This window comes from Lutjanus erythropterus, chromosome 17 (assembly GCF_056507025.1).
Source record: "Lutjanus erythropterus isolate fLutEry1 chromosome 17, fLutEry1.hap2, whole genome shotgun sequence".
In the NCBI taxonomy this organism is placed as follows: Eukaryota; Metazoa; Chordata; class Actinopteri; order Lutjaniformes; family Lutjanidae; genus Lutjanus; species Lutjanus erythropterus.
The window spans coordinates 30,495,342-30,521,309 of record NC_139333.1 but is presented as its reverse complement, the minus strand read 5'-3'; the positions used below and the strand labels follow the sequence as shown (position 1 = coordinate 30,521,309).

Genomic DNA, 25,968 nt, shown 5'->3' with positions numbered 1-25,968 from the left:
TCATTGTTTTATAAAATTATGTTTTAAATTGACAAACATCATATCTGTGATTTGTGGCACAGTTCAAACAAGACCAAAAAATAATTTGTCCCTCGCCATCTAGTATGGACTACCATTCATATTTTTTCTGAAGTTAGGTCCAATGGGATACACCAGGAGGGGCGTGGCTTCATCTCTCTATACAGCATGATGTTCATTTAGTAAATTGTATTCCAATTAAGAATTGGGGCGTGGCTACTCTGTGAGTCACTACCATGGCGTGTCTTCAGGTTCTCAGTAGGCCATTTTCCACCAAGTAAACTGTGGTTCTTGAAGCAGTTCTGTTCCACCAGTTTTGAGTGGAACCATTGTAACTAAGATGTCTAGTAGAATATGACACACCCACTTTGGCTCCTAAGGAAAAGCTGCTAATTTTGTTTCCAGCTGGAAACCAACTTCTCAGGTTCTAAACCACTTTATTTTTGTTGGAAATGGTCAAACCGGTTCAAATCGGGGTGGGTTCCATGTTGGTGGAAAAGGCCTGATAGAGGCTTATGAGGGTGTATCCTCCCCAGCTCCACAGTCTCGTCCAAATATGGTCGACCAAAGCACCAAGACGTGACGGCCATGATGCCAAAGTTGAAGCTTCTAAATGGTAGTCCTCAAACCAATGAGACGTCATGATGAGTTTAGACTTCAATATAAATGAGTATTTTTAATGTGAAAGGAGTCACTCAGTGACAAATCCACAAAGAATTATCACAAACTCTGCAGACCCTCTCAGATCTATCAGCATTTTAGCTCATCGCTTTGGTTTTACGCTTCACAACTTTACTTTACTGTCAGCACTCTTTGTTTCCACATTGTTTCCAGCAGCAGGCAGCTCTAATAAACACACTGTACACTACCTGTACACTGTGTACTGTAGAGACGAGCTGGTGAGCATTATGGAGTGTTTAGCAGCTACAAAGCTAGAAAACCACTCCACCACATGAATGCTTACGTTGCTCTGTGTCTTCTGCAGTGTGTAATTGGCAGGTGTTTTCTAACACGTCAGGCAGTTTGTGATGTGGTAACAGCAGTGTATTTTTGTACAACTTGTTCCACTCACCTCAAGTAGACAACAAAATCTGTTGATGCCGCTTCAACATTTTTAGATATCAGTGACCCTGGAAAAAATCATGGCTGACTCATTCTTGAGAATTGGGACATTTTTTTTTAGTGGGTTTTGATTTTTATTCTTCAATAATGCTGGACAAATACCATGGACAAAATATTAAAGTGTCTCAGAGTTCTCTTAATGTTAATCAAAATACACATTTTTAAACCATAATTTTTATTTAGCTTTAATGTAGAAGGGCTGCAGAGTTGACATAGACTTATCTGATAGCAATATTATTTCATGAATCTGTGTAAAAATAGAAAGTTATCCCAGTGCCTGAGCAGTATTCCTGCCTTTTTTAAACCAGGAAGTGAGACAGGGATGATTAGAGTATAGCTGACCCTTTTTAAGCCTGATTAAATCATGTTTTTGTAAAAATCTGACACAACTTTAGAGGGCCAACAATTTTATTACAAAATCGACTTTAAAACAAAGATGATTATAATAGCACATTTCTACACCTTTATTATCAGTAGGTATTATTAGTTTTAGATTTTGAAGACTTGTAACACATTTTTAAATTGTTTGTGAAAAGTTGTGAATATATATATTTCATATTTATAAATCCATAAAGAATCATTTTTCACCAAATAACTGAAATTAGGTTGTTGGTATTAATAATTTTTAATGTTGTTTTTGGTAAGACATGATTTGTCCCGGTCCTCAAGAATGGGTGTATTGCAAGGATAACTATAATCTTTTCAATTTGCCACCAGTCGCCAGGTTGTTAGATACACCACAGTCTAATACAACAGTCCTGCAGTCAATCAATTAAAGACAGAGTAATGTTAAATAATGTGTCATCTAGATTGAAGAAGTAAAGTATTTAATGTATAGATTTAATAGAGATGCCAAAAACAAATCCTGAATCAGCAGTAGTTGCAGCCTTGATTATTTCCCATCCCTCACCTCCTCATCCATCCTGTTTGGTCTGTACCTCCTCTTTGCACCTTGGACTTTACAGTGGCTGTAGTGGCTGAACTCTGATCCTGTTCTCCTTCCTCCCTCCCTTCCTCTCTCTGTTTACTGGCTGAGCTGTGTTCTGTAGTCAGTGTACTTGTCCTTCATGACTGTTCGGCTTATGTGAAAAAACTTAATTTGACTTACCCGTCCCTTTTTTTATGATTTTATGTTCTGACTTATTTTCACCCCAGTATTGTATTTTAAATTCATGATTTGGTTGTAGTTGTAGTTGTTCTTACTGTGTATAGTGTTACAACCGTAGAATTTTTGATGGATTAGAGAAAATGTATGTACATTTACTGTACACGACATCCTTAGCTTGTCATTTTTATAATTCCTAATCTTTAGACAGATATTTACTTGTTAAAAAATAAGAATAAAACATTAATATGCTCATCATTTTTTCAACTGTGAAAAATGTATTCCCCTCATCCGGTTTATCACTATTTTGGGAATAAGCCTGAAAGTGCCGTCACACAGTCCTCAATAGTATTTTCATCTTACTTTTACAACTTTATAGGCAAATAATATCATTGCAATATGTAAGATTTAATACAAATTATGTACAAAAATATTCACTAGTGAGTTTTGTTGGCTCAGCATCAATACCTGAACAGGAGTTGGTGTTGTTGAAGTCTTTTCAGAGAGTAAATCTTAAGATTTACCTCCCCCATATTTCAGTACATCCAAAAATTTAATCCATATAATCCACATATCTCTTATCTCTGCCCCCTTATCCATATCAGGGTCATAGGGTGGCTGGATCCAATCCCATCATTCAAGGTTCCTTTCCACTAAATTGGCTCTGGTTCTTGAACCCATTTAAGATCCTTGGAACTGTGGTGCTATCGAGCAAACCAGCCCAGTTTTCAGCAGAACCATTGCAATCAATGATGCGTTATAAACAGAGGGTGTTGTACAATGAACAGTGACATGTAGAATCAGACCCATGGAAAACCTGCTACTTTTTGGCCCCAGCTAGGAACCAATTTTTGGTGGTTCAAAACCAATTTATTTGTGGTGGAAATGCTCAGAACATTTCAAAATTAAGTGCCCAAACTGACATGGATCAGAGTCAGTTCCATGTTGGTGGAAAAGTCAGTGACAAGTTCTGGATTAAGCCCGGGATGTTGATACCTTGAGGCAGCAGCACTAACCACTACACCACTGTGCCACCTATGATTGATTTCACACGAAAGCACAATACAAAAGGGCAAAATCACATAGATAATAGATAGATCACATAGATAAAGACCGCATACTAGTTTAAGGGAATATGCAAGAATGCCAAATTGGAGGTGTGCAAAATGTGTCAGCATAGTGCAAGGGCTGCAGTCATGGTGCTTACTGTGATTGAGCATATCTATAGCACTTGAAATGAAAGAGGCATGGGGTCTTCACAGGGTTTACTCCAAACAAGTGGTCTGAAACAGCCTTCTGAGGGCAATAGCTCAGACTCCCTCTGGAGTTCCTGGTCCTGGCAGACCAGTAATGCATCGGCCCTCCTAAGTATCTGCATGTTATAAATGACCAAAAGTTTGGTTTGACTCTTCCCTGAGATTTTACTGGAAATTCCAACAAAACCTCCAAGTCAGTTTTAACAAGACAGATTAAGGTTTCCAAACCAAGCAATAATACAGAAATAATATAGTAATACAGTAATAAGTCTTTGTTGGACCTTTTTTGAGGTAAAGTCAGCATGGAGACCTCATATTCTGAAAACCACACCCAACGCAGGGAAAGATTGGCACCACAATATGATACCAAGTGCTTAAACAATAATGACAATTAATGGAAAATGGAAATCGGCGCAGCACCACTTGACTCAGCGTGGCCAAAACTACCAGTGGAAAAGCCCCACAGGTGACTTGAGGCAACAGTACTGCACTGCACCACCATGCCACCATTTTAAGTGCCTGCATCCTTTTAGTCTGTCTAGCAGGTATGATTTATTGATTATTGATAAATTTTAACTTTTAACTTGAAAGTAACGTTTGACAGTTTAATTCAGATTCAGATATTTTTTTAGCAATCAGATCCATTTTTGTTTGATGCTACACATTGTCAAACTAAACCTCTGATGTGCTGGTGGGACTGATCTATAGATAAGAAAATATTTCCTGGATTGAAAAAAGAAAAGTGCACTTTCAGTCTTGTTTCAGACCGACAGTTTTTCCTCCTCAGCCCAGTTCAGTTTGTTGTCATATTGTATGGATGTATTCTGTTAATGTTTCTGTTGATGTTATTGTATAAGTTATTGTGTAGTGTCTCATCTTCCTTTCTCTGACCCTCTTTTCCTTTTGCATTCCATGGTTCAAAGCAGCATTTTAGCACAGTCAGAGAAGCTGTCCTCAACCTTCTGTGAATCTATGAAGAATCTACTGTAGGGCGAGCAGCAAGCAACACGTATAGCTTTAAACCAAACCAGCTCTGAGAAACATGAAAAGAGTCTAAATCCAGTCCTGACTGTAAAATGCTGCAGTTTAAAAACCAGTCCACTTCAGTCCACCACCAAGTGCTGTGGCTGCCCACTGCTCATCCAAGAGTGTGTGTGTGTGTGTGTGTGAGAGTGTGATAGGTAAGAATGGTGTATTCTGACCATACACCTTTCACTGACTGAAAGAAAACACTGGGGATTTCCTCACATTAGCACCATCTCTTTTTAATACTTCTTCACTCTCCATCTTCTTGTCTGTCTATCCCTTTCCTACATGTTGTCTGCTTTTGTCTCCTCTGGTCTCTGACTTTCTTTATGTGTATGTGTGTCTGTTTATATGGATGTGTGTGTGCATTCATGTGTGCGTGTTTGCACATGCTTGTGTTCTCGTGTGGACGTTTGTGCATACCTATGTATGTGCTTGTGCATATGTGTGTCTGCATGTGTGTCTGTCTGTGTACATGTGTGTGTGCATGTATGTGTGTGTGGGCGTGTGTTTCTTCTCTCCGGCCAGGTGAGAAGGTCATGCAGGATGATGAGTTCACCTGTGACCTTTTCCGCTTCCTGCAGCTGCTCTGTGAAGGACACAACTCAGGTGTGTGTGCAGGTTCTCTGTTACTCACTGATTTCATGTAGGAGTATGACTGAGGTCAGTTTACTAATGACCTGTTCAGAGTGGCCCTGATGTGTTAACCAGTCAGGTAGTGTTCATCCATATTTATTATGGGGTCGTGCCATGTTTTTGTGCTGACAGAATTAAAGGGACAGTTCACTACAAAATCAAAAATACATATTTTTCCCCTGACCTGTAGTGGTATTTATCCATCTAGATTTTTGGGGTGTGAGTTGCAGAGTTTTGGAGATATCAGCTGTAGAGATGTCTGCCTTCTCTCCAATATAATGACACTAAATGGCACTCAACATGTGGTGCTCAAAGCATCAAAAATACATTTGAAAAGTTCAAAACCAGTGTCTCTTTCCAGAAATCATGACACAGTTACTCAAAATAATCCACAGACATTGTTGTGAGCAGTTTCATGTAGGAACACCTTTCTTTCTGCACTAGAGACTACTGGAACTACTTTAGAATAGAGCTGCAATCATTAATTGATCATTAATTGATTATTACATCAATCAACAACTATTTTGATCATCAATTAATCATTTGAGAGATTTTTCTAAAAAAAAATCAAATTTTCTGATTTCAGCTTCTTAAATTTCTGGTTTCTTTACTCCTCTCTGACAATGAACTGAATATCTTTGGGTTGTGGCCTGCTTTAGAGTCGACCATAACTACTTTTACTACTTCTACTTTTCTACTAGAAAGAAAGTAGTTCCTACATGAAACTGCTCACAACAAGGTGTGTGGATTATTTTGAGTAACTGTGTCATGATTTTTGGAAAGAGACTCTGGTTTTGAACTTTTCAAATTTTAATCTTTTTTTATTTTTGTGCTTTGAGCACCACGGAGAAATTGCCATGTAGCTCCACTGTACTGAGACATCTCTATAGCCCTATCTCCAAAACTAACTCACACCACATTTATCTGGATGGATAAATAGTATTTTGTATATTGTATTGTATAGTATTTTGGATTCTGGGGTGGAATGTCCCTTTAAAAATATAGCGGCTCTGTTGGTGTGTCTGAGAAGAAACTCAAGCGAAGCAAGTTACTGAAATTGTTGAGTTGAGCTGCCATGTCCTCAAAAAGTGTGTGACTGCAGTTTGAAAGTAGATTTAAAAATTGTTTCTCCAAACAATATGTCAATATGACAGTCAAAGAACATTTTGACATGTCTTAATGAACCAACTGATTAATGCAGACTTGTTAAGAGGATGACCCCTTATAGACATCATGGCTTTCTTCAGACTGCCTGTCCCAGTTTTGTTTAGTGACATATCCAGATTGATGAAATGTAATTTTTAAATTAAATTTAAATCCACATTGAGAGGTGGTTTGACATGTGATTCCAATTGGATTTCTACAAATGTATGTCAGTCCAAAATGGTCATGTCTAGAAGGGAACCCTTTATTTGTAAAACTCTTGTGAGATTGTGTGCATTGTTTCTAATTTTTATTTAACTTATTTATTTACAATAGGGTCAGTGCATATTAATGAACATTTATAGGTAAATAGACAAGATTATAGCCAGAGACTGATTTCCATCTGTAGTCTCTTGGCAGTTTGATATTACAAAACAAACATCACAAATTACAACTGTACATAAACTTCTTAGCAACTGAAAATACGTAAGTAAAACAAGAAACAGAACATTAGCAGTAACAAACACTGTGTAGTAATTGACAAAGACACACAAACAACAGTACAGTCAGTGGATAAGAGATGCTGTTCAGAACAAACAGGAGAAGTGCAAAGTGTTTAAGTGACAGGTGATAAAGTACCAGTGTTATTGCACATTGTGTACTGTAAAGTGCTGGTGTACTGTATATTTCATATTTCCCTATTACACAAGGTTTGTATGTACAGATGTCTGTATGCACACACATGGTTTGGGTTGAAGTGATCATTCTTGCAAGATCTTTTCATTCAGTACCTTCTAGACACGACTCGTTCAAATCAAATTTGCAGTGTCACACACAATGATGCATCAAATCCAGAGTGCATCAGAGCTGCTGAGCAGAATCATGCTGCTGCTAGCAGAGCAGCATCTTCTGTCACTGAGTTTGTCTGGTACGATGGAGGAGTTCTGCCCCGCAACTTGACAGTGTGATTGTTCAGAGGGTGAGATGATGGATCTCTATTCGTCATGTTTGAAAGGTGTGTCACCAGCGTATGTATTTACTGATGCGTTGTTACCACAGCAACCCATGCAGATAGGTCGGTGATGTCTGGACATACAAATCCGATCACATCACTTGCAGTTAACAGTGTGGACAGTCTGTTGTAAGGATCTGATTTGAGAAACAAATCTAATTTGCCTGCAGTCTGAACAAAGCCAATCAATTTCCTTCTATGTAGGTTTCAGTCTGGTGTCCAATGCATAACAAAATGTTATGCTATTTTTTTTTATTTTACTAAAATGTCACAACCACTGTATTTATTCATTTGGAGGAATTTTACAAGTGCATAATTGCAGAATTTCGCGACCTGCTTTTTCAGACTTCCAGAACTACTTGAGAACGCAAACAGGGAACAATACGACCGTCAACATCATTATCTCTACTGTCGACTACCTCCTCAGAGTACAGGTCAGCTCCTTTTGTTCACTTCTGCTGCTTCATAGGGGACTCATTTCCCTTAGTCTTCGCTGAGTCATACAGTCCTCATACAGCCTTGACTAAAAATCATATAATTCCCTTTGTTAAGAAGAATTTTCCGAACTGCTTCTAAAGGACAACTTAATGTGAAGTGAAGCAACACAATAAACAGTTTTATCCATTACCAGTTTAAATCTAGTCTTATAGGAAGAGAAGAGAGGAAAAGGCCACACACACCATTGTATTGCTTTATATTCCCTCAGTGCCACCGTCTAGTGTTTGATGGATTCACTGTATTTACCTTATTGCATACTTAATTACCTAAAGATTGCTTTAAAAAATAAACTGAACGTGTTCATTCTGTACAGTTATAGCTGGAATGGCCCTTCTTTTTAATGAGTGAGTGAAACAGTGACCTTACTGTAACGTCTCAAAACTGAGGCAAATGATGGGCAAAAGTATGAAAACAAAATACAGGTTCTTCCAAAGAACAACAAAAGTTAGTTGTTTTTTGTTTAAAGACTTTTCTCATTTTGTCCTTTGGATTGTTGATTTTAGGACTGCTCTTTCTACTGCTACTTACTGCCACTACTATTAATAACTATAACTGTTAAAACTGTTTTTTCAGTTTATTTACCCTTAGTAAATCTGTCTTATTCTTGTCCTCTTTTCTCCCCTGCTCCTCCCGCCTTCCTTCTTCAGGAGTCGATCAGTGATTTCTACTGGTATTACTCTGGGAAAGATGTTATTGACGAGCAGGGCCAGAGGAATTTTTCCAAGGCAATAAATGTGGCCAAGCAGGTTTTCAATACACTCACAGAGTACATCCAGGTATGACAACTGGAACCTGTAGTTCTAAGAGTATTCTCAAAAGTGGATGAAAAGGTCTTGAATGATGTGTTTATCAGTCATAACTAATCAATATTAGGCTTGGGTGGTATCTGTTTTTTTCATACCTTCATACATTACTGACATTTACCGGGGTATACAGTGTTATGATGGTATTTGTGTAAAACTGCTCAACTTGACTGTACTCCGCTGTACTGAGTATTGAATACTTTAATGTAGGAGGACCTGCTTGTCATAGCAACACTATTCCCACAGTTGGGAATCAACACACACACACTGGAGTTCTGCTTTGGTCTTGAGAAGCTGCAGATTTTATTCACTGATAAACTCAAACCTACATTATAAATATAATTCCAGATGGCATTCACTGCTCCTCTTTCTCTTGTAACTGGTCTGTCACTCCTCTCCTCTATCACACTGACGACACTCCACTCCACTGACCAGTCAGTAGTTAACCGTGTTTGCGGGCTTACCTTTATCATCTGGACAGAACCCAAAATATTCCCAGGGCAGAGACATTGATCTTCTTTATTACTAGTTACTCCTGTAACTTTATCTCCCAGACACAATATTTAATATACTCATGAGCTGCTGCTTCATTCAGATGCTAAAATGAAGCGATTGTTCCTTTCTTCTGATATTCTGAGATTTTGAGGAAATGTTTACAATAACCATCATGATAATTAGAAAATGATTGCAGTGGTAGAAGCTTTGACTGATTTGATTGTCTGTTTTTGTGTATGACAAGAAATCAGTGATCTGAAAGAATCCATTTCTGCCATGTACAATAATGGACGGCTTGAGAAGCAACACGACAGAGTTATTCTGTAATATCTGTAGGCTGTCACTGTCTCAAATGTTCGTGTATTGTTGTGTAAAGGTAGCTGTTGGTTGTGATGTGACTGTGTTTGTACTGATGGTGTTGTAGGGTCCGTGTACAGGCAACCAGCAGAGTCTGGCTCACAGTCGACTGTGGGACGCCGTGGTTGGTTTTCTACATGTCTTCGCTCACATGCAGATGAAATTGTCTCAGGTGAGTTAAGGTCACTGTCTTGGTGAGGCTGGGTCTCATTTTACCTTAAAGATACTGAGGACCAGTACCTAGCCCTGCTGAGGAGCATCTGTGAACTAGACTAGACAGAGTTGCAGACTATATGATATAATGTTTATAGACTCAATTTGACAAAATAAAACTTTCAGTTCTCCTTGTACTTGAACACCAGTGACTCGCGACCTCACTTGGACTTAAGCCTTTTGACTTGACCGTTTCCCAGTGATGATTGATGCTATTCAGCTGCTTAGCGAGTCGACAATTAATTCCTCAGATCCACTTCACTTTGTTTGAACCAATCTGGCAGCATCCAATCAAGTTGCAGGATAGATCCATGAAGGACTAACATTCCACTACTGAGCTCCAGGTGGAAAAAATGATACCAAAGATCATTTCATTTATGAACAACAACTATGCCATGGTGAACAAAAGCTAAGTTGCAGTATGCAAAATGTGCAGGTCAAAAATGAGATAGAGTTGTAACAACTTCCATCTTTGTTTGACAAACAACAGTAAGTCTAAGCTCCTTTTTAAAATGACATTACATTTGGTGATGAGTGCTTGTTCAGGACTCAAAACCTAAAGTTTGGACTCATCCTGGGCCGGGACTCGCTTGTCTTGACTTGAGTGCAAAGACTTACTGGTGGCTTGATAAACAATGACTTGGTCCCACCTCTGGTCTAAGATGGATCTTTTGCATGTCATCCCCTCTCTGCCAACAGTAACCATCATCCTTAATTTCTCAAATATTATTAATTTTGGATAAATTATCAATGTAAGAAGCCTGTCTGCAGTAATTTTATCTGAAATGGGTGTCTTTGTCTGTCTGTCTTTTTTCCCCATCAGGACTCGAGTCAGATTGAGTTACTGAAGGAGCTGATGGATCTGCAGAAAGACATGGTGGTCATGCTGCTGTCCATGCTGGAGGGTAGGTTTGCTTTCATGAGGACAGCTGTATTAAATATTAAAAAGGGATATTTACTGACATTTGTTAAGTCAAGTTCAGAGGTAAGTTGTTGTTTTTACTTGCAGATGTCTGGTGCTGTGTTTTGATATTCTAACTAGATTTCTAGAGAAGAAAGCACAAACAAATGCTGTTTTTTATTTGTTTCCATTCTCCATTGTGATTTGTTAAAAATGGAAGCAGTAACGATTAATCCATTAATCTATTATTAATCAACTATTAAATTAATCAGCAGCTATTTTGATAATCAATTACTCAGTTTGATTAGCATTAAAGAAAAAGAAAGTCAAAATTCTCTGATTTCAGCTTCTTAAATGTGAGTATTTTCTGGTTTGTTTACTCCTGTCTGACAGTAAACTGAATATTTTTGACTTTTTGACTTGAGCTTTGATCATTTTTATTGTGTATGTGTTATTTATTGTGTATTTTTCACAATTTTTTATTATTTATGTTTTATTCAATTTAATGGACCAAACAACTAATTGATTTTAATTAATTAATTGAGAAAAAATGGAAAGATTGATTGTTAATGAAAATAGTCATTAGTTGCAGCTCTAATTATAAGTGCATTTGACAGGTAATGTGGTGAATGGGACCATTGGGAAGCAGATGGTGGACATGTTGGTGGAGTCCTCCAACAACGTGGAGATGATCCTCAAGTTCTTTGACATGTTCCTCAAACTGAAGGACCTGACCTCCTCAGACACCTTCAAGGAGTACGACCCCGACGGGAAAGGCAAGGCTCTGAAAACACGTTGTCTGTCATCATGAAACATCAGGATCATTTGACTGTAAAATCTTTCCTTGCTGCTGGCGGTTCATAGATTTGTGATTGTGCTCACAGGTGTCATCTCAAAGAGAGACTTCCATAAGGCCATGGAGAGCCACAAACACTACACTCAGTCTGAGACAGAGTTCCTGCTCTCCTGCGCTGAGACTGATGAGAATGAGCTGCTGGACTATGAAGAGTTTGTGGAGCGCTTTCATGAGCCAGCCAAGGTAAATGCTTGGATGTTTACACATCTTTAAAAAGTCTAAAGAGGGACTTAAATTGTCCAGATTTAAGCCCCAAAGAATGATTAATCTGTTATTAAAATCTATTTTAGGGAATTGTCTCAACATAGGGGGTTTAGTAGTAGAGCTCTCTTGTTAATTATGTTTCTGTGTCCTCTTTTCTTTTTTTTCCCTCTGCTTTTCCTATTATTATACTGCATAAAGTTGAGCATTTTTTTTAAATCAGAGCAGAGTTGGTAATTTGGTACAATTTTTTTTATATTTCTTTGCATTTCTAAGTTTTGTTGGTTTGGGAAGCATAAAAATCACCCTAATTGCTTGAATTAGAGTGAAGTGGGATAGGAAATGGCAAGTTTTGAATTGGTTTCTCAGCTCAGCTGGGAGAGCACTAATTTTACTCATCTGATGATATTAAGATGCTTAAAACTGCCTTTACCTTATGTATCTGACAGTAAGGCTGTCAAAACTGACCAAAAACATTTGAATATTCACTCTAAACAAACTACATAGTTTTGAACCACGTGAATATTTAATTATTTGACCAGCAGATGAAAACCAGTGACCAGGATGTCCTGTGGGAAAAACCAAGTAGACCATATAATGTATCTAAAATAAAAATAGTATACTTAAAATAAATCCAAGTGAATTTACCTGTAATGATTTTTTTATTCAATACTGGAAATTGCACCATGCTGCGCACAGAGCTGCCTTAAACAGTGACTTCAAGAATGGCATTAACTGGCATGTCTGAACCGGTAGCGTTAGCAGTTGGTTTGGGTAGCTAACATTAATGGTTGGTCTCTATACCTAACTTAAGCTTAGGTTAGAGTGTGTAGCTAAGGTTAGTGGCTGGTCTGTAAAGCTAACTTTAGCGGTTGTTCTGTGTAGCTAACATCAGCAATTCGTCTGCAAAGCTTATGTTAGTGATCGGCCTTTCCTGTCAATGTTTCTCTAAATTAGATGTTGAGTTCATGGATGATGACAGTATTTTCACAGTTGAAGGCAGAACTGTCACTGTGCTGTGATGTTATTCCTCTTTTCTGATTTAAAGACAAAATAATGCTGAAATTTCCACCTAGTGAAGCATTTTTTCACTGGAGGCCATGATAATGGCCAGATTAGCTGGTTTCACTGAGACCAGTGATGTTGTGAGGCTGAAGTGTTTTTTTTTTTTTTGAAATGTAATGGAATGGAATGGAATGGAATGGAATGGAATACAGCTACTTTTTTGTGTCCTAAATACATGACTCCATTACATGTAATCAGTATTGCTCTCCAAGCCTGATCATTAGAAAATAATTCTGGTTCAATCCTGACGGGCCACATGTATCACAGGATTTTGACGATTGAGTGGTTCTATTATAAACTGGGGAACATGCTAAACAAGAAAAGTGTTTCATTCAAAAGAGAACCATCACTTTAAACTGAACTGTGTTTTAAAGGATATTGGCTTCAACGTGGCGGTTCTGCTGACCAACCTGTCGGAGCACATGCCACATGACACGCGGCTGCAGACCTTCCTGGAGTTGGCAGAGAGCGTCCTCAACTACTTCCAACCCTACCTGGGCCGGATCGAGATCATGGGCAGTGCCAAGCGCATCGAGAGGGTCTACTTTGAGATCAGCGAGTCCAGTCGGACACAGTGGGAGAAGCCTCAGGTAAACATGCTACAGCACATGAATCAGTGAACATAAAATATGTCACCACCTCATTTGGTTCCGGTGTTCTGTACTTCCTTGTTTTCACCTCTTTACCTTCTGTTTAGGTCAAAGAATCCAAGCGTCAGTTCATCTTCGACGTGGTGAATGAAGGCGGGGAGAAGGAGAAGATGGAGCTCTTTGTGAACTTCTGCGAAGACACAATCTTTGAGATGCAGCTGGCGGCTCAGATGTCTGACGCTGGAGAGCGATCAGCAGTCAAGGAGGAGAGCGAGCGGGAGAAACCGGACGAGGAGAACCCTGAGATGGGCTTCTTCTCTGTCACCACTGTCCGCATGGCTCTGTTAGCCCTGCGCTATAATGTCATGGTGCTCATCAAGGTGAGAACACACACACACACACACACACACACACACACACACACACACACACACACACACACACACACACACACACACACCAGCAAACACAGCTGACAATCAAAACTGGTGTTTTGGAGCATTTTGAGGAAATTGACCTTTCACTAAGCCCCTCCTGCAATCAGCAACTGTTCAATCATAGCTTAGCAACAGTAATTAGGGTGCCTGTCAAGCTTTGCAGTTCTGTCCGTGTTGAAGTGTGGCGCATGAGGCTCTGAGACCAACAATACTCAGCATTTCTTGAGTCTGGAAGGTGGTCTTTTTTGTAGCCTTTCAGAAACGTAAAACGCAAGCGCTCACATGTGGGGAATGGATTAAACTCTGTCTTTATCTGCTCTAGCATAAGCTGCAAACGTTAGCATGTCTGGCTAACTAATGCTAGCTCACTAGCTGCAGTAAAGTCAGCCCCAGACAAACTTGTTAGATACCACTGCATCTGCCAAACTCATGATTTATTCCCAGGAGTTACATTTGATTACATGCATGATTTGTTATGTGGGGGGGTTTGAGGAGGAGGATGTAGGCTGGTGCACAATCAAACTGGGTCGACAACAACAAATGTCTCTGGCTCACACTCTCAGTTCTAAGCCGGGTTAGTTTAGCTCTAATCCCGGCTCTGTTCTTCGGGCAGTGGTGGCCCAACTGGTTCAGCTGGGTGACCCGTCTCAAAGTCTGCTGCGCTCATCTAATCCCTGCACTTCCTTTTCCCATGTTCACGAGTGTATTTCTGTCATTTATCATGTACATATCCATCTCGTATTTCACCATCTGACCAATGTTTGCTGGGGTGTAAGCTAGCTTTACCCTCAGTCTTTTAGCATCAACATTATATAATGTATGCAATTTTTAAGTAGTTTTACATATTTAATACACTATCACGGGGTTCTCTTTTTTTGTCCATCCAGCCTTCATCAGTGTGTGTCACTGTTATCACTGTAAAGAGCATCTGCAGCAAGAGAATGGAAAGCTTGACATGCATATCAACAGTCAACAACAAGAAGGGCGGGGCTTAGTGAAGGATCAATTATTGAATGAGTAAGAGTACAGTCAGAAACACTGCACACAAGTGTAGGGTAGATTAATAAAATGTCATTCAAATTTCTAGTAGATGCTTTCCCCAAAAACACAAATTGCCATGGTCAGGTATCTCCACATCGTGCTTTATTTATGAAGGAGATGTCAGGTCAGGATGATGCCAGGACTCATTATAACCTCTCCTACTTTCTTTTTTATCAAAAATAGCTTATGTTTTATCCTTGAAACACATTGCAGTGCAAATGCTGTTGTGTTATTACTAAACTATGTGACCTTGCACAAGGTGAGAAAAATTTGATTTATCGCTAAAATTGCATTGATCTGTTGTAATCATCTCCAAATAAATTGTTATTATATGAATTTTAAGGAGAAATAATATACATTTGCAGCATTTTTCCAAACTTTGAGCAGATAATCAGTCAGAAACAAGACTGAGATGAAAGTTGTTTGTGAAACATGAATGTTGATGCTGCTTGATCAGGTCACAATGTGTAAATGTTGGACATGAAACTGTCCTTGTTAATAACCAACAACAAGCAGTGTCTTTAATTACCAGTGAACAGGCAGTTCACCTGTACTTCTTGTCTCTGTTCAGGTGCTGTCCATGAAGAGTTTGAAGAAGCAAATGAAGAGGATAAAGAACATGACAGTGAAGGACATGGTGACCACCCTGGTGTCCTTCTACTGGTCCGTGTTGCTGGGCCTCCTACATGTGGCGTTCAGCGTGGCCCGGGGATTTTGCAGAATCTTCTACAACACCTTCATGGGAGGCAATCTGGTGGAGGGGGCCAAGACCATAAAGGTTCCTATGCATCATCCTAAAGGGACAGAGCAGCGTTTTGATGGGTCAATAAAACAAACTGCAAATAAATGCATAACTATCTCCACCCCCCAGGTGTCAGAGCTGCTGGCCAACATGCCTGATCCCACCCAGGACGAGGTGAGGGGTGAGGGGGAGGACAGGGAGAAGAGATCGTCTGACCGAAGCTCCCCGAAGGAGGACCTGGCCGACTTGGCGGTCAACACCACTGAGACAGAGCTGCTGTCAGACATCTTTGGTCTGGACTTAAGAAGAGAGGGGGGGCAGTACAAGATCACCCCACACAACCCCAACGCCAGCCTCACTGAGCTGCTCAACTCCCCGGTACCTTCCCCAACCGCCACTACCCCACCCACAGCACCCGCACCTGAGCTCAGACGGAGGCATCAGGTGAGTCTATGCTATTGTTTTCTTTCTTTCTTTCTTTCTTTCTTTCTTTCTTTCTTTCTTTCTTTCTTTCTTTCGTTTGTCTGTCTGTCTGTATTTCTTTACTTTCTGTATTTCTTACAGAGGGAAAGAGGTCATTAATTTTGCAGGTGTTTGGGCAAAATGTTGGCACTAGAATAAGACTAATCTTATAAATGATTTGCAGATGTTTGTAATTGGGTTGTAAACACTTAATAAATCATTAATAAACAGTTCGTAAACAAATTTTAACACTGTTTATACATATTTCTGTGTAAAATCTACTTGCCAAGAGCATGAACCCAGAAATGTTGAGTACCTCAAAGTTTTATGTCAGAAATATAAAGTATGGTTTCCCACCATTATGAAACTACCAGATGCTAACTTCAAACTTAATTAGCATAATTAGATTCAATTACCATAATTACCTATACAGGCAATATTTTAGCAACTGTTTGGTCGATTCGGATAATATTGTGTGGAGGATGTTGGTGAGGTGAATTAAAATGTGCTTGTTCTGCATCATTTAGATTATTGGGTTCATAAACATCCAATAATTTAGAACCAACTTGAAGTTATTTTGTGTATTTCAATAAGTTATCTGTGCAATTCAGGTGATTCAGCACCTTCTAAAGCTTCTAAACTGGCTGGAAACGTTTCAAAATCAGCCCACTGAGACTGTGGCTATTTTGAATTTTTGAAAATGTCAGAAATGAACAAATGCAGCTTACTCAGTAACCACCCAGACCACTCCAATATTGTTCAAATCGGCCAATCGGTTGCGAAAATATTGTCCATATTGGTCATTATGCTAATAAATGCAAATTAATACAATGACCCAGCAGAATGCAAGTTAGCACCCAGCAGTTTCATAATGCTGGAGACCCATACTTGACATAAAATGTCAGGGTACTCAACATTTCTGGATTCACTATAGGGCTGTGTTGGCTGGAAAGTAGACAGAGGAGGACTCACATGGATCACATGGTACATTATCATGTACACACAGCTGAACCGGACATTAAAACAAAGAACAGAGAAGCTTAGATCACAACACACACACTGTGGCCTCATTCTCTGCTCAGAATGCCATCACTCCACTATATAATGTCTTTACATAGCAAATAGTTGTTTGCTGAATGTTGTATATTGCTTATTTAAGAGTTTAACAGTCAAAAACTCAGCATGTTTACTGTATAGGTGTGGTTTAATTAGATTTGACTGATAGTAATCAAACAAACCACCAGCTGTCTTCAGATTCTGATTCAAATATCACTAAATCCTGATTGGTGCATGAGAGTCTTTCAAGTTCTGCCCACTTCAAACCAGAGAGAAGAACAGAGACACAGAAATCTCCCATATCAAATTGTCAAAATGATTCTAGTTGTGGCTGAAACCTGTGTGTTCATGTAGGACCAGTCATAAGAGGAAGCTGAATGAGAAGATTGCTTTTCAGGGCCTTTAAGCCACGCAGCTAGCATGGCTGAAATTCAAACACGCAATACAACTTGGTGTTTTCTGTTTCAGTCGAAGAGCTCTACCTCAGAAGAGAAGGAAGTGACAGCAGAGGCAGAGTGTGAACCTGAGAAACCAGCAGAGTACGTACACATTTTCCCTCTCTAATCTGCTGACTACAACAGTCCAGACAAAAAACTGTAACAGTCCAGACAAAAACACTCTGTATGGAGAGTGGAGACAGTAAAGACACAGCTATGACATGCTATTAAACCACAGTTACAGAGGAGCTACAACCTGTAACCACAGGTGAAATGTTTAGTGGAAGGATATTTTGAAAAAAAAAAAAAAATCTGAACTGAAGATTGACTCTACTGAATCTGTTTTTTTTTTTTCCAGGACTTTCAACCACTTTTCACAGCCTTCTGCAGCAGACAGTTAACAGAAGTTGCATAATGGGACATGAGATGTGATTAAAAGTTTCAGGAAAAAAAAAACTATTAAGTGGAAGTTAAAGGGATAGTTCAGATTTTTTTGAAGTGGGGTTGTATGAGGTCAGTGTATTACCTACAGGGCTGGGCAATATGGCTCATAAGCACTATCTATTATCAATAATAATATACTATATATATATGTATATATATATATATATATATATATATATATATATATATATATATATATATATATATATATATATATATATATATATATATATATATAAGAAATAACATATTTTTCAAATAGTATTTATCTAATAGAATATGATGCATTGCTGTGGATTAAACTGTGCAACAATATAAAGTAGGGCTGGGCGATACACACACAATCTAATATCACAGTATTTTTGACCAAATATGTCAATATTGATATTGCAACAATATCATAGGGATGATTGTTGGTGCTTTCACAAAATATTAGCCCAACAACATTTAGTAAATAATCCTCAGTAATGTGGATATAATGACTAAGAGGGTAAAGGCCAATAATAGAACAGAATAGACAAAACAGCCTAGAATGTTAGTGTACAAGTTCCACTTTTACCTTTTGTCATTTTAGAAAGTTGTTCATAAACCTCCCAACCACTACGTGTAATTGTTCTTCATAACTATATTTTATTTTACATTTTCATTTACAGATGTATTTTAATATATCTATTGAAATAACTACCTTTTATGCAAATTTTAGGGTTTGCCCACATTACTTTATTTTAATTTAAATAGAAATTTATCTCAACTTATCTTTAAAATTTCCTTGTTAAAGGGAACGTTTTAATGTTTTGTTGTTGTTTTTTTGTCCGCCAATTGTGATATGTCTTTCTCTGTGGGTGGATCTGTTTGTTATTGATGTTGTTATTTTTGTTGATTGCTTTTGTAATTGACTCAGTGTCATTGTAAATTAGGTCGCCGCTCTGTGGTGTCACAGGTATAAATGAAGTTAAATTGAACTGAATTGAAAAAGTTCAGAAATTCCATCACTTTACTGTAATGCAGCCTTTAAAACCAGGAAAAGACAAGACAAATCCAAAAACTAAGAAGATATCTAGTCTCATATCACAATATCAGTATAATATTTATATATTGCTCAGCCCTATTACCTGCAGTAGATGGCGGTCGACATGCTCTGCCCAAAGCCACCAAACTCCTGTGGCAAAAAAAGTCATTTTCATTGGCAAAAAACAGGAGTTTCTGTCTCAGTCTCTTTGTGTCATTGTGTGACTTTGGTGTTTTAAAAGGTTAGTTCAGATTCATCAAAGTCACACAGTAACACAAACAAACTAACAGGTTGTTGCAGTGGTAGACCAGCAACTCCTGTTTTCTGGCAGGTGTAATTACTGTTGTTGCCAAAGAAGTCTGGTGTCTTTGGAGAGAGCAATATTTGACTTATATTACACAGTTCCCTCGTGGAAAATACACTCTGACAGCAAGGTCAAGCTGTAAATTACCTTATACAACCCCACTTAAAAACAAAATCTCTTTAAGACTTTGTCAATAGTAAATATGTTTAGTAGGTAGCCCACATCCAAAATGAATATCCATTTGTACATGAACACATGTCCTTAACACCATGACCAATGTTTGCAACACTTTATCTTGTTTACTCATGTATTTTGGGGAAACATTACGATAAATGGCAAAAGTTAAGTTAAAATATACTAACATTTAAAATGTACACATATTTGTGATTTAGCTTTGGTTCATACATTGTTTTAAAAAGCATGACTTGATGTGTAAATCTGTGCAGGGGTTTTCACAACTGTGGCTTTTCATGATCAGCAGCTTGGTGTCATAAGATCACAGTGTGTAACAGCTAACAGACGGTTCTGTTAGCCCACTGAAATGTGACAGCACAGCACCATGAGTGAAGCCACAGTGAAGCAGTGTTGGATTGTTGGCTGTGTGAGAGTGTGAGAGAGTTGTTCTGTGGTTTCAGGAGTGCACATGTGGAGAAACAAGAGAAACAACAGAAGAACGAGAAGATGAAACCAAAAGTTAGACGACATCACACGTCAAAGTCTGATGAACCTGATCTGCAGGAGTCTGCCTTCCTGAAGAAGATCATCGCCTACCAGAGGAAACTACTGGTACGACTCCTCTGTCCTTATGTTTCAGTACCGCTGGTCAACTCTGTCTGTGGATTCAGTGTTTTATTGTCTGCTGACTCATGTGATGACATGAGTGATGATGTCAACATTTTGAGGTAGTTTAAAGGTAGTTTGAGGTAGGTTTTTCCCCTGGCTTGTATTGTTATTTATCCCTCTAGATTTTTTGGTGTGTTTTTCCAGTAGATACTTCTGCGGACGGAAAGTAGTTCCTTCATGAAACTTCTCACAACAAGGTCTGCATGGGCAAAGATTGAAGTGGGGATTCACAAAAATAATCAGGATTCCAGCTGAGTCATTTTTATATCTCAATTATTTTGCCCGTTGAGTGATTGAATATTGCGAGGATTACCATAAAATCAGAACTCACAGAGATGCAAAGATTGACAGTAAACCAGATACAGATCCCAGCTATTAGTGTTTCTCCACAGAGGAGCCAACGGGCTCATTGATTACAGGAAAACAAGGAAACTTTCATTTTCTTCTTTCTCTTTCTCACACACATGCACACACAAATAATTCATCCTTCACCAATGGATTTGAATGGGGGGTGGGGGTGGCACAGTGCACGTAGTATTATCTGGTAAGTTGACTCACAACCTGTGGGTCCATCAACCCATACATCACTACAGGCTACACATCTACAGCTTCATATATAGACCAGAATCAGTGTTCCACCTGGGGGTTCAGTGAGCTCCCTGAACCAACACAAACTGTCTGTGAAGGTCTGTGGATTATCTTGGGTATCCAGGTCATGATTTCTGGAAAGACACACTTTGAATTTTTAAAGGTATTTCTTGGCTCTTTGAGCACCATAAGCTGAGTGCCACCTAGATCCATTATACTGGAGAGATGGCAGACATCTCTGCAGCTGATATCTTCAAAACTATCGATAGTATAGTATATTGGTGTGAGTTGAACAGATAGCACTACAGGCCAGAGGACAAATATGTATTTTTGATCCTGGGGTGGACTGTCTCTTTAGGAATTTGCACTGCCCATAACGTCCAGAATCACATCAGTAACTCCTCTTTTTTTCCTCCAGAACTATTTTGCCAGGAACTTCTACAACATGAGGATGCTGGCGCTGTTTGTTGCTTTTGCAATCAACTTCATCCTCCTATTCTATAAGGTACATGTCACCATTTAGTAGAGCTGCAACAATTCTGCAAATAATTTATTATTAATCAATTATTAAATTAATCCCCAACTATTTTAATAATTGATTAATCAGTTTGAGTAAAATTGAAAGAAAAAAGTCAAAGTTCTCTGATTTCAGCTTTTTAGATGTGAATATTTTCTGTTTTTTACACCTCTCTGACAGTAAACTGAATATCTTTGAGTTGTAGACAAAACAAGACATTTGAGGACGTCATCTTGGGCTTTGGAAACATTGATCAATATTTTTCATCATTTTCTGACATTTTATAGGCAAACAACTATTAATCGATTAATTGAGAAAATAATTGACCAATTGATCGACTATGAAAATATTTGTTAGTTGCTGTCCTGTCATGTAGTGGTGCTTTTGCCAAGAAATGGAAACGTTGTTTTTTCGCAGTAACATGTGAGAGAGAAGTAATAACACATTCAGACCAACAAGCACTGTGCTTGTTAGTCTGCTGCTACAAGATGAAGGTAGAAAATGAAATATGACACTGATTTGTTCTTCTTTGAGGTATGAATGTACAGCTCAAGAAAGTTATCAGTGCAGTGCTATTTCTATTCTCCTTCTTGATACTTGTGAGTTTAATAGTGAAGATAGTACAATTAGATTAATAAGAAAAAACATTAGCTTTTTTTCACAATAATAATAACAACGAAATGTAATATCTCTACAGAAAAGAGTAAAATCTGTGAAAACGTTTTCAGCTATGAAGTTATTAAACTCTTTAATTATAATCTTACATTATTATGATGAAGATTTTCCAGCAGGATTAATAAATTGCTCCCCCCAGGTTTCTACGTCCTCGTCTGTGGTGGAGGAAAGGGAGGTGGTGTACACCAGCAGCCAGCCACACAGCAGCGTGCAGTGGGATCCACTGGCAGCAGAAGTGATGGAGTCAAAGGAGGAGGTGATGGAGGAGGGCGGGGAGCCCCTGAAGCCCGTCACAGTGCGTTTTGTCCTGGAGGAGAGCAGTGGATACATGGAGCCCATGTTACGAATCCTGGCTGTCCTGCACACCGTCATCTCCTTCTTCTGCATCATCGGATACTACTGTCTCAAGGTAGGACACTTTCACATACAGCTGAAAAATGACTAAATATTGGAATCTGTATCCAGAATTTGTCATTAAAACAGTCAAACACCAACAAATAATTTGGTCTTACAGTCTTAATTTTAATAGAAATTTTATATGATTTAAATTTTCTAAAATGAAATACCATGTGTGATGTAGGTGCCACTGGTGATCTTTAAGCGTGAGAAGGAGGTGGCGAGGAAGCTGGAATTTGACGGCCTTTACATCACAGAACAACCATCTGAGGACGACATCAAAGGACAGTGGGACAGACTGGTAATCAACACACAGTGAGTAGACCCTGTGTGTGCAACACTGTCTGTATGCATGTACCGTCTATACATCATTATCTGCATCCGAGCCCATACTCAGAGTGGGCGTGGCTAAAAGGACTAATGGTGCTTAACCCGGAAGTGGGTGGGACTGACAGGAAGCTGTTAAATTAAAGGGACCTGCATCTAGATAGTTTTGGTGTGAGTTGCAGAGTTTTGGTACCACAAGCTGAGTGCAATTTAGTTTTATATTGAAGAGAAAGCAGATATCTCTACAGCTGATATCTCCAAAACTCTGCAACTAACACCAAAAAAGAAAAGAGCTCTACCTGAAAATAATGACCTAACATCTCAAAATAATGACTTAGTATGTTAGTCATTTTGAATAAAAAATATTTTGAAATATATAGTCAATATTGTGAACACTAAATCGGTATTACCTCTTTATAATGTCTTACTGGATCTTCTTTTTTCCATCATATTTACAGAAATGTGTCTCCACAGATGCAGATGTTTGGAGATGAGTGTATAACATGGATCTGTGTTCCTCACTGTTAACAGAGTCCAGCCTGCAGTGCAGTTCATACACTTCAGTAAAACACCACAGAACTATAGAGAAACACACAACGCTCACGTTCACATTTATTAATTGAAAACTGATTTGTTTGGAAATATGAGCATGTTCAATGAATGCCGCTCTTGTAGGGTCCTCATGCACAATACTGGCTCTTATTATAAATCTTGAGATCCTGAGAAAATCAAACTGAAAAGATGTTGTATACATGTGATTTTATCTTGTTGGAGTGCTTTGCTTTTACATTTCAAACACTCACAATAATACATGTTTATAGGTGATGTGACTCATGAGCCTTTTCCCTCTGATTTTCAGATCTTTCCCCAACAACTACTGGGACAAGTTTGTGAAGAGGAAGGTAGGTGTTGCTGTTTTTATAGTCTGGGACTATAGTCACAAATAATCTGATCCCACTGTTGTGAGTCCTCTTTAATGGCACTCAGGAGTTTCCTCCTATTTACAACTTTTAATGACAGAACAAAGAGAACTCAGGAAGAGAAGAGATGGGGTTCAACCTTTTGTTTTGAATGGGATGAAAAAAAGACAACACTCATTCTTGAGAAGTGGAACAAAAACGGAAAATACATTTTAAAAGATCAAACTCTTGGTTATTAAATGTGGTCTGAGTTTACGTCTTACCGAGTTGACAATTTTTTTTTTTTTTTCCCAGCATCATCGTAGTTTCTCTTAATGCTAATGAAAATACACATTTTAAATAATAATTCTTATTAAGCTTTGATGTTGCTGACATGTTATGTTTGAGACACATCTGATAGCAATGTTATTTGATGAATTTGTCAAAAAATTGAAAGTTTACCATTGACTGAGCAGTATTCCCACCTTTTTTAAACCAGGAAGTGAGACACGGGTCCTTAGGGGTATAGCTAACTTTTTTTTAATGTCTGATTAAATCATTGAGTTTAGAACAAAGATGATTATAATAGCACATTTTACACCTATGTTATCAGTAAGTATTGTTACTTTTAGATGTTGAAGGCTTTTAACACATTTTTAAATATATTAAATTTGTGAATTCTTCCCGAGGACAAGCCTGTTTTCTGGCATAGAGCAAGTTTAGAAATGTAAAAATTTTAAGTTAACTAAAATGTTTCTGAAATTACATATTTCATGCATATAAAAGCTTTAAGAATAACATTTTCACCAAAAATAGGTTAGAGTGTCAATATTAATAATTCTTAAAGTTGGGTGTAGTTTTTTTGGGGGGGGGATTAAGAAATTATTTGTCTTAATTTCTATTTTCTGAGAATCTATTTGATATGTTGTTCCCCTGGAAAGTGTTTCTCCAAGAAGAGCTTCTTTTCCTCAGGTGATGGATAAATATGGAGAGTTCTACGGTCATGATCGCATCAGTGAGCTGCTGGGAATGGACAAGGCTGCTCTGGACTTCAGTGATGCTCACAAAAAGAGGAAGCCCAGGAGAGATGGCTCACTGGCTGCTGTGTGAGTATTCTGTGTGTGTGTGTGTGTGTGTGTGTGTGTGTGTGTGTGTGTGTGTGTGTGTGTGTGTGTATAAACATTTATTAGTTACTGGCCACTGCACCTTATTAACACCCAGATTAAATTATTTTTAATGATAAGATGATCCACACTTTCTGTTTCTGCCAGATCACACACCAGACAAATTCAGTTTCTTCTTCCAAGTCAGTGCACCAACTTGTTTAAAGTGGAACAGGCAGAACACCAGCTCTGATCTGAGAACAGACAGACCCTCTTTCTTTGATTCGTGTGAAAAATGCCCAACATGCTGATCTGGCATTGATGGGATCAGGTTTTATTAGCAGGACTTTCATTCACCCTGAAAGCAAGGTCTGCTTCAGAGGCTTAACTCAGGGTTAGGAGTCTCCTGATCACGTGGTATCACTCATGATCATCCTCTGTGAGCTTCTTCTCTTCTCTCTCTGTCATCAGGCTGAACTCCATTGATGTCAAGTACCAGATCTGGAAGCTGGGGGTTGTATTCACAGATAATGTAAGTATTCAGCAGCCATGTCTGGCTCCATCCTGTGGATTCACTGCAGAATTCCAGCTCACAATAACATTTTTTTTAATTTAAAGAATTTAAATATTATTGTGACGTTCACAGTAATTCATTATTCAAATACAGATTCCTCCTTTAACCACATTATTACTACAATACACTATATTTCTCAAACTTCACTATAGTTATCCTACACTGACTTATTGAATAAGGTTACTACTGTTTCTGATGTGGTTTCTAGTGGATATGGAACATGAAAATACTTTTGAAATCATGTATTTATTACCTGTGCATGGACAGAACAAAAACAATCATTATGTAATCATTTTAAACTTGCACAAATAACACCCTGGAAATATTTTAAGAAACATAAAATAATAATAACATCATTTTAAATCAGGTACATATATAGACATGAGTTGAATATCTTAGCTCAGGTGGGTTTATTTTCTGCTTTTTCATTCTCACTGTTTATGATGTATGAGATGTTTTGGTCCAGTTAAAGGGACAATTCATCTCAAAATCTAAAATACAAATTTTTCCCTCTGGCCTATGGTTCTGTTTATCCATCTTTGCTGTTGTGGTGTGAGTTGCAGAAGTTTGGAGATATCAGGCATAGAGATGTCTGCCCTCTTTACAATATAATAAAACTAGATGAAAAACACACAAAAAAAATACATTTGAAAAACTTAACAGCAATGTCTCTTTCCAGAAATCATGACCCCCAAAAATCTACCAGAATAACTTTTTTTCTAACAGAAAGAAAGTAGTTCCTATAGGAAACTGCTCACAACAAGGTCTGTGGATTATCTTGAGTAACTGGGTCATGGTTTTTGGAAAAAGACACTGG

At 38.3% G+C, this 25,968-nt stretch overlaps 1 protein-coding gene across 1 annotated transcript in view; it reads left to right on the top strand.

The window, feature by feature from the left end:
- Positions 1-25,968, top strand: part of ryr2a (ryanodine receptor 2a (cardiac)) — a 239,346-nt gene that overhangs the window by 200,933 nt on the left and 12,445 nt on the right. Inside the window, exons 90-108 of the mRNA XM_084740136.1 lie at positions 5,056-5,136; positions 7,664-7,752; positions 8,464-8,592; positions 9,539-9,643; positions 10,508-10,589; positions 11,203-11,361; positions 11,470-11,624; positions 13,082-13,297; positions 13,405-13,677; positions 15,347-15,553; positions 15,647-15,961; positions 17,504-17,574; positions 19,865-20,015; positions 21,079-21,165; positions 21,992-22,261; positions 22,433-22,563; positions 23,435-23,477; positions 24,447-24,580; positions 25,049-25,109. Coding sequence (XP_084596262.1) covers positions 5,056-5,136; positions 7,664-7,752; positions 8,464-8,592; positions 9,539-9,643; positions 10,508-10,589; positions 11,203-11,361; positions 11,470-11,624; positions 13,082-13,297; positions 13,405-13,677; positions 15,347-15,553; positions 15,647-15,961; positions 17,504-17,574; positions 19,865-20,015; positions 21,079-21,165; positions 21,992-22,261; positions 22,433-22,563; positions 23,435-23,477; positions 24,447-24,580; positions 25,049-25,109 — 2,759 coding nt within the window. The remainder of the gene's footprint in view (positions 1-5,055; positions 5,137-7,663; positions 7,753-8,463; positions 8,593-9,538; positions 9,644-10,507; positions 10,590-11,202; positions 11,362-11,469; positions 11,625-13,081; positions 13,298-13,404; positions 13,678-15,346; positions 15,554-15,646; positions 15,962-17,503; positions 17,575-19,864; positions 20,016-21,078; positions 21,166-21,991; positions 22,262-22,432; positions 22,564-23,434; positions 23,478-24,446; positions 24,581-25,048; positions 25,110-25,968) is intronic.